The sequence below is a fragment of the Fopius arisanus genome, unplaced genomic scaffold, assembly GCF_000806365.1.
Source record: "Fopius arisanus strain USDA-PBARC FA_bdor unplaced genomic scaffold, ASM80636v1 scaffold00018, whole genome shotgun sequence".
In the NCBI taxonomy this organism is placed as follows: domain Eukaryota; kingdom Metazoa; phylum Arthropoda; class Insecta; order Hymenoptera; family Braconidae; genus Fopius; species Fopius arisanus.
In genome coordinates this window covers 250,997-260,600 of record NW_011887757.1, presented here as the reverse complement: position 1 = coordinate 260,600, position 9,604 = coordinate 250,997, and the positions used below count along the sequence as shown (strand labels likewise).

The following is a 9,604-nucleotide window of genomic DNA, read 5'->3' as shown; positions in this document are numbered from 1 at the left end:
GCTGGGGCCGGGGCCTTCTCCAGAATTCGGACCAGGTATGATATTTTCGTCAGAGTCTGAAGTGTCCGATTCAGAACTGGGTTCAGATTCAGAGCCGGGACCAGATATAGGATCCGGTTCTGATTCCGAGCTAGGACCAGATACAGGATTGGGTTCAGATTCTGAGCTGGGGCTGGATATGGGACCGGGGCCTTCTCCCGAATCCGGACCAGGTATGATATTTTCGTCAGAGTCCGAAGTGTCCGATTCAGAACTGGGTTCCGATTCCGAGCTGGGACCGGATACCGGATCAGGCTCCGATTCAGAGCTGGGACCGGATACAGGATCAGGTTCAGATTCAGAGCTGGGACCGGACACAGGATTAGGTTCAGATTCAGAGCTGGGTCCGGATACAGGACCAGGTTCCGATTCGGAACTGGGACCGGACACAGGATCAGGTTCAGATTCAGAGCTGGGGCCGGACACAGGACCGGGTTCAGGTTCAGGGGTGGGATCAGGTCCAGGGGTGGGATCAGGTCCAGGACTAGGCGGTTCTGTAGTTTTACGGTAAATTTTTATGATGGCTCCATCTATTTCACACAAATTAAAAAATTAATCTTTTTGTCGGTGCAATTAAAAATTTCAGTATAACATTAAAGAAACCATACTTTACCTCTCTCGATAACTCTGGTCGGCTTATCAAAATCTATCCCACCTTGGGGGAAACCATAACCACTCGGTAATAAACAAAGAATACTCGAAAAAACTAATATCTGAATCAGAATCATCCTTAAAAATGATGTGGGAACACGAAGTATCTGATTCTATCACTTTCCCACAAAATGGAATATGTTCCTAGTTACAGCTCTTTATATTCGTACATGTTTTTAAACTAATCAAAATGTATCTCGGTTAAGATGCGGAAAATTCGTTGCCCATATTAGTCTAACCGACAAGCAATGATTGGCCATTGAACAGGTAATTTCACGATCTTTTTTGTCATTTGCATTTATTAACTACTAATAAAGATATGTCAATGGTCGAGGAAACAACATTGGAATATTTCAAAAGCTCAAAATTTGAATAATACGAATATATACATGATGATTACTTTCATGAAGATCGCAGATTTATGGTATTGTTGCAACGACCGAGCTATAAGATTGTTGACTAGGAGGAATTACGCAAAATGAAACTGCAATCTATTAAAACGGATTCGAAATTCAAAAGCACAAGGTATCAATTACAACACAATCACCGTCGACTTTTCAAAGTGAAGCATTTCTGTTTCCTATCACCTTATTTTTTTTTCTCAGATTTCCGGAGACATTCAGACGATTTGGACACCAAAAATGCCCGATCCAGACCTCAATGAATATTTATTTCAATCCTTCAGTTGAATTTCGCCACAAAATTGCACAACCATCGACAGATGCTATCTAAAATTCAAATATTTATCATTTCAGATAATATTCAGTTCCCCTGGTATACAAACTTGGAAACTTCAAGTACTCCTCCATGTTCTACATCTTCTCTATTTTCGCAGTCCGAAGGTCTGGATGCTGATTATTATGTATGATATATAGGTCAAATGCAGCTGTTGCTAACAATCGATATAGGACTTGAATTACATATTAAAATTCGTGAAATTGCGTCAACTCAGCGTTTAAGGTCGAGTACCAAACGCCAGAGGCTTTCACGAACTTGGGTAGGTAACACCTGTCACTTACAATCAACCTACCAGTTTAACTGGATACCATACTACTATTGGATTTCTACCATAGGAGGTACACGACAGCATTATATAAAGCGCCATGTGCACACTTCAGGTCCTCCTTCCGCCAACGACAGTATAGTAGATGCATTGTCGCAATCTCGGACTCTCCACTGCCAAAAGAAAAAATGATATTTCCCCAGGATTCATGTACTCGAGAGAAGTATGTATTTTCATAAAAACGTTATCTCTCCAGGTGCGTCAGCTTCAGGTGCTCTCGACTAGATCTTACCGAAGATAATCATAATGCTCCAGAGGATGGCCATGTTGGCTGTCACCTTGACTAGTCTCGACCAATAATTATTACTGAAGAATTCCGTCAATTAATTTAATTAATAATACTCCTCTGAACAAATGGCTCTATAGAAAAAACAAATTTTTTTTACTTGCCATAAAAGTTCAAGTAAAAATCTGCTATCTTCAAATTTCCATGTCCAGAATGACGGAAAAAAAAATAACCCAGCAAATGGTAAACACGGTAGGACTAGACCAATTTCGCCTAGAACAAAAGGGTAAGAAAATGAATTTCTGAGGATATTTTTGCAAGGTACCGAGGGGGTAAATAAGTGAAGTTTCATACGTCGTTGGAGGAGGTCTAAGCATACATCCAAAATTCGGTGTCTTGACGGTGTGTGTAAAGAGAAGCGCAGGAAGGTGGAGTATGAGAGAAAGCCACCCGTTGGAAGGTTCTCTCCCACAATTTACCTTAGCAAAAGCGAGGAGCGGCAATCCACCCTCATCCCTCCATGCAATCGTCCCCCTTTCGACGTCGTAAGGCTGAATGGGGTATACAGTGAGGCAACCCAGAGTAGAATGGGTATGGCGCATGCCTATTTCTGAATTGAAGCCCGTAGAGAGGATGGAACCAACGTCACCGGCGAACCGTCCTGACGCGTATTCTTCAGTGCATTTAGTGAGCGATTCGCGTACGGACGCGGGTCTCTGTTAAATATCTTTTTATCGATGTTGGACTGATACGCAGTCCAACCATAATGCATTTGTCTCACCCATCGAGACGATAAACCATTCATTCGCATCGATCGATGAGTTGCCACTAGCTGTGACGTTAAATTATTCCAGAATCAACAGAATTACTTGCAGAATGAGAGAGAATCCTCTTTAAGACTGTAGAGACACATAAATGAAGTTCGTCCGAGTCGAAGTATCGCAGCGCGTAACACTGATTTCTCATTGGTCAATTTAGTCACTATATGTTCATCTTCGGGGCGGGAAAATTTTGAATTATGGGCAATTGGGTGCGTAATATTCAATTGGGACCGCAGAGTTATGGAACTATTTCAATGCTTGGGTTCTCCTCTTGAATGCACCATCAAGCTTCTCGTCATCAGTGAGAATCCAATGAGCAATAGCAAAGGAAGCAGTCGAGCGTGCAACGGCGTGTCGCCACGTGACTCTTTCCATTAGGGCGACCGAGAGAGGAAGAGAGGAAGAAAGGAAGGAAGGAAGAAAGGAAGAGAGGAAAAGAGATAGATGGGAAAAAACTCGTCTTTACGGCTGTGTATTATTTCATATCTCTTTTAACTTTTACTGCCATGACTTTGTTTTTTTTTTTTTTTTTTTCATCGTCATCCCGCGGATCCGCGGCTGTCACTTTAGTCAACACATGCTGTGATTCGAGATCATTTTAACGCATAACATGGAGGAGAGAAAAATCCATTACATATTCATCTGCAATGCCAAGTTTTTCCTACAGTCTCAACAGCCATAACAACTCTCAATCTTTCCTCTTTATCTGTGCTATGGTTTTCGGTTTCTTCGTGTGAGATATTCGAGTCACGTAATTTTTCTTGCAAACTGTTTGGACGATTACTGAAATACTTCAATACCAGTGGAAAAAGTTGACTCAATTTTCGAGGCTTGAAATCGGAAATAATGGAATGAGGAATAAATGAGAAAGGAGAGACTAATGAAAATTTAATGCAGAAAAGTTGAGAGGAGGAGAGCTGAATGATAACTATAACCATGCAGTCCAGCCGGTTGGAATGACTGATAAGCACTTTTCTCAAGGTCGCTAACTAGACCTCATGTTGCCAGAATATCAGAATATCAGTGAAGTGCAGGTGCAATTCACATCGTTTTCGGTGAAGGCGGACAGAAAGAATCAAGACGTATGATCACGGGATTTTTAATTAAGTAGATTCGAGGGATTCCCTCGGATTTCAGCGTGAAGATCTGATAAACAGGGAAGAAGAGGGTCCACAAGGATAATTGCAGACTAGCTGAACGAGTCAGTGTGTCAACGTGTCTGGTGAGTCAGTACTGATAATTACAGATAATTCAACCGATTCGCATGTTCCTATTTCATACTCCATCCGGCGAAAATGTTTATGCAATATTTATTACAATCAATAAGAACAATCTTCATCTTATTCACAATTTTTAATTATCAATTTTTCATGAAAAAAATTAAACGATTTCACATTCAACGTCGACGAGAAATAGAAAATAGCGATTAAATTAATTAGATTAGATTAAATTAATGAATTTTGAGAAAATAATTCGATAATTTATAGAGAGGAAATCATACCCACGAGATAATTCGTAGAACGTCTATATGCATATTGAAATAATTTTATTTAACCGAGAAATGCAAGTCAGAGCCTATAATATAGTGCAATATTTATTTAAACCACAATAATTAATGAATATTAAAAATACGGCATTGCAATTAAGCCCATCGGATGTGGAATTCAATTAAAACCCTAATTCCAATGAATGAATGAACACGAGAGTCGGAATTCGATTATTTGTCCTACAATTTCAATAATCAGATATAATTTTCATTCATCACCAGTTTTTTAAATAAATATGTACATATGTTTTGTGCCATAAATAAATATATATTTAAAAACGGAACTAGAAAGCAGTCGGAAAATAATAGTCACGCAGACACGGTAAATGCGGATGGATTTAGCGCTTCCCTTTCGTACGTGGTAATGATTTCATTTCAGAAACAGATGTTAATTCCATATTCACTCGTCTTTTTAAAGCGCGTTAAAATATGGACATCCGTTCGATGTGGATTTAATGTTTTGCCAAATGGTATATAACGGTAGGCATCAACGATGCTCGATACAATATCGACGGAGAAAATTTCAACGACACACCAACCGGAGAATGACGTTAAACTGACGTGAGTGAATGGTCAGCATCCCTAACGCAGTGGATGGTCTGGAACTAAAAGGAGAACATAAAAAAAAAACGAGTGAAATGTGAATGTGTCCGTTTTCGGTAAAAGGCACACTTTCGTGCTATTAGGGTTTGTATGTGCGTGCTCCTCGGTAAATTTCCAACATTTTCCCACCAATTAAACTCATTTCGGTAATGAATTGAGGGAGTTACCGAGTTTTGAGTTTCATTATCCAGAAAATTAATATTAACGCTGCAATTCTGGACAGAATTAAATGCCTCAGGAATTAAACAGAGGATTTCCCCCGGATTGTCCTAAAAGTGTTAAAAGATAGGTTCAGTCTCAAATTGATTTTGAGAAAACACCAGGAATACAGTCGACCTCATATTTTTAGATGTTCCTCAGAGAACAATTGGTTTCTCGTAAAAATCAATGGATAAAATTACAAAAGGAATTGTTCCTGCAGCAGAATTTGATGATGTAGGACTAAATGCTGAAGTGTGCAATGGTTATTTTAGATGAGACATCAAGAAGGAGAAAGCCACACTATAAGAAATTCTGTTTATGATATTGCGCTATTGGAATATGGAAATGGTCCAAGATATAACTCGTGAAATGCGCAGCAGAATAAAAAATGTGAAGAGCAATGGATGTGAATTGTCGACGGGAGTTTGAATTACGGTTGTTGAGAATCAGAGAGGATTCACTTATACGTGTAGACTCAGGATTTCTGGACTTGCTTCAAGAGCGGAAGGGTTCGTCGGTGACAATCTGGCAGTGCTTGGGACATTCACGTGTTGAAAGGGCTAGTAATCTAGCTCAGCAGACGCCAGTGCGATGATATGGACCGCAATTCGCTCCAAGGGTGTTTCCTCGTTCTCTTTTGTCGGTTCGCTTTTTGTTCTGCTGACGTGATAGGTGTCAGCAAAATTGAAATGAACACCGACGGTGGGTCGAGTCAATCGGAGAAAAGCTGGTAATTGTTTAAAAAAATTTACCCATTCGGAAGGGATTGAGGTATCAATTTGTGACCAATTGGATACAATGGCATTTGACCGGTCAAATGATGTGGAAAAATGCAGAGCTCTCCACTCAGACTGGCCACAGTTCTGGAAAATAGCTGAGGAGTACTTCTCCCAGGGGTAACTTTTGAGAAATGTGGAAACACATTTGAAGGATACCACTTGAAATGGGACCAACGGACTACCAGTGAAAAATGCAGAGCTTTCCAGTCAAGTTGAGATTCTGTTGGTGAAAAAGACCGAGTCTCTCTACCTCGTAAATATTACCAACACACGGAGAATATTTCAAGTGCGTAACAGCACTCGCTCCCTCAATAAGCGGCTGTTGAACATGACAGCATATGTGGTACATTTCTAGTTTCATATGCGGGTGAGAAAGGGGGAGGGCTGGGAATCGACATCCTTACACTTTCCGTTTTGCCCTCACACTTGACAAAAGACATCCTAAAATAAGAAGCAATTACTTTATTTGGGTAGAGGTTCTGAATCATCTAAATCGATATCATGATGAACGTTCATATCACCATTTGTCATGCTTTCATCGAAACTCACGTCAAATCATTCGAGAGATACGACATTTTGACAATCTAACTTTATCACTTGTCTTCAATTTCTAAGGATTGTTCATTTGGTGTTGCAGGGAATGAGATTCCACTGATGATCCTCCAGGGGATGTTAATGACAAGGAGAGGCTCCCACAGTGAGCAACATCCAACTAGTCCTGCTATATGTCCACACATTCCAACTTCGTAAGGGATGGACGTTGAGGTCTTTGTGGACATATAATCGAAAATAAGATAAGATAAGTGGCAGCTGTAAGAGGCCATTCAGTGGTATCGCACTAATTCAGAATGTTGCAGCAGGAATTTGAGAATGGGAGTTCAGGGAACTTTTGCCAGAGGCGAATGCCGAATTAGGAAAGGTCTTGGAACGTACATTGCAAGCTGATGGATAAATATTGCACTGGAATTCATGGGGTTCTATTTGAATCTCTGGATGGAGCAGACGAATCGATGAACAAGATCTCTGAACTCTTTGTCAGATGAATCAGTCCGTCCGGGATAATCGTCAAGACCGAAACGAGGTAAATCATCTAATCATTTGAGGATTGTTCATCTGGTGGGAAATTTCTCCTTGACGTCGAAGGAAAAAATCCATGGAAAAGCTTCTTGCAAGCGAATGACGGAATCTTGTTCCACTGGATGATGTGGATGCGGCGGGTGAAGCGGAGATTTCAGGAGGCAGGACAATTCCTTTTGTCTAACATTGATATTCATTGAAAATATCTACTGATATTAAGTGGTACTTTTGGGGAAGAGTCTTCAGGTTGTAGTAGTCCATGTTGAGCTTCTGGTTTTCCCAGATTTGAGGGCGATATTAAACTCCGCATAGTCGATGTTCTCGAGTAATCCCCAGTTTTTGGAGAGGGGAAGCCAGTCCGATTCCGGGATAGCAAAGGGTGGGTTTATTTTATTCATTGCCATATCGACTTCTGCAGTCCACTGGAGGTTTTCCGTTATTTTTTGGGGTTTCAACCCATTTGTTCTTGGCAACTCGAAACTTCCTCCATCGGTATTTAATGGTTATGTAGTTTTGGTCTTTGTTAAAAGTTTCTCAGTCTCGGTACAGAGCTATTTATATTCCCTGTAATGTTCATTTTAATCAATTAAAACTGACGGATATACATCGGATCCATCCTGATTATCTTGTCTTTTCGATTTGGTTTTCGGATTTATTTTTTGGTACACCGAGAGAAATATTTTGCCAAAATCCCAAATCTTCAGTTCACTTACCGATTATGGAGTCGATTCGAAAAATTTAAGTGACGGTATCGTAATTTTTCAGTGATAATTCAGATAAATTACGGAACACCCCAGAAAAATTCCGTGACTTTAGATAAAAATTACGTGACAGTTCCGTAAAATTTCCGACAACCACATTTCACTCCAGAATTACAAAAAAAAAAAACATAATTTTTATTAAATATTTCTCTCTGTGTATTCCTCTTCTACTAAAATTTCATCAAGTTCCCGTGTCTCTCGTTTTTCGATGCTTCTTCAAGGATTTCCCATATATATTTACCAATATGCATTCAAAAATTACATTTTCTAAATTTTTTGGAAAATCATCAATGGAATTGATCTGAAAAAATATAACGAAAATGGAAAAATTGTAAATGTCTTTCATTTTGTATGTTAGATGCATCGGATTATATTACCGGTTATATATGCGAAAGAATAATTAATATATATGTTAATATATAATAATTATATTATTTTATATACAACTCCGTGGAAAAATGATATAACATGAATATTTATTTTATATATACTACCTATATTTAAATTATTCTTGTATATAAGTTATATTCCATATATATATATATGTAACTGGAATTTCAATTTATATGTTCCGGATACACATGGTTTTATGGACATTGAAGAATTGTTGGATTGAAATTTCCTGAGGATTACATACCCCATGTAATCTTGCACATGTTACTTGTATTTATTTAATTCTACAGTAATTTCTGGATAATGGCGTATCTACCCGGGGCCACATCGGAAAATCAAGCCCCGATGAGGAGAAAGGAGAAAGGTTGAATACCAATTTTGTAAACAAAGGAGGCATTGCATTGGATGAAAAATCGTTGAAGCATTTTCGTCGGTGGAAGAAAGGCACCCTCGAATGTATTGTCACAAAAGTTGAGTTTTTAGGGGATACGAATGGTGAGAGAGGAGAAGGTGGAAGAGGAGGAGGAGGAGGAGAGGACGGACCAATATGTAGTCCTCCACCGGCCTGCTCTTGTCCCCCTTTCACTCTGTACGTCGTTTTTATACCAGCCTTCGCTACTCGTTAGTGACTTTTATCTACTTTATTCACTGTCCCTTCCATTCATCTAGATATGGCCATTATATTACTTCAGAACTTATTCCGTTTTTCAACTTTTCAACCAACTTTTCTACACGGGTTAAGCGAACGATTTTTCTATTCCATTGTACCATTCTCTATTGTTATTTATTTCGAGTGTCGTAATCGGTAAATTGTGATATGTACGGTGATAAATTGTTTATTATATTTTATCTTTGCACGCACGGAGAGGACAATTTAATTTTTACTGATAATTTCAATAAATATTTCAATGCGTTAATTAATTCAAGCAACAGCCCTAGGTAATTATTTCATTGTTTTTAATTTTATGAATAAATATTATATTGTTTAAACAAATTGATTAAATAAAATTGTAGTCAACCATCATTGTTTCTAGATATTGTTACGAATCTGATTGCTCTTCAAGGTAAATAATTGTTAGTTAAAATTAATTAATTGATTTTGGTAATAAATGTGAAGTGTTTCTTGGAAGGTAATACTTCTCGTGACAATTAACTCTATAAACGAAAATTCCCTGGCACCACGAAAACTTCAGACATCGGTTTTGCTGGAAAAATTTCATGGGACTAGACAACGGCCAGACCATTCCATCCGGACTATTAAGATAAAACTTGATGTCCTACAAGTGGAGGATCCATTGCCATCAACCGAGGAGAAGTGTCAGTCGAGGATATCCTGATCTGAGAAATGATCGGAAAGAGAAATTCCCGTTGAACGATCAGATTCAGCTGGAAGTCAACGAGAGACACCCGCTGGACGAAAATGCAACACCAAAAATTTAATGAG

General features: G+C 38.9%; 1 protein-coding gene and 1 long non-coding RNA gene across 2 annotated transcripts in view; one reads left to right on the top strand and one right to left on the bottom strand.

Moving 5' to 3' along the window:
* The window catches only part of LOC105263955 (tetra-peptide repeat homeobox protein 1), a 2,472-nt gene extending 1,629 nt beyond the window's left edge, over positions 1 to 843 (bottom strand). Inside the window, exons 1-2 of the mRNA XM_011300492.1 lie at positions 653 to 843; positions 15 to 569 (exon numbers count right to left, since the gene is read on the bottom strand). Coding sequence (XP_011298794.1) covers positions 15 to 569; positions 653 to 767 — 670 coding nt within the window. The 5' untranslated portion in view covers positions 768 to 843. The remainder of the gene's footprint in view (positions 1 to 14; positions 570 to 652) is intronic.
* Positions 844 to 1,126: 283 nt separating this feature from the next.
* Positions 1,127 to 2,068, top strand: LOC105263954 (uncharacterized). Its single transcript, XR_891945.1, has 3 exons — positions 1,127 to 1,215; positions 1,296 to 1,687; positions 1,764 to 2,068. It is a non-coding gene; the product is annotated as an uncharacterized lncRNA (long non-coding RNA).
* The last annotated feature ends 7,536 nt before the right edge of the window (positions 2,069 to 9,604 follow it).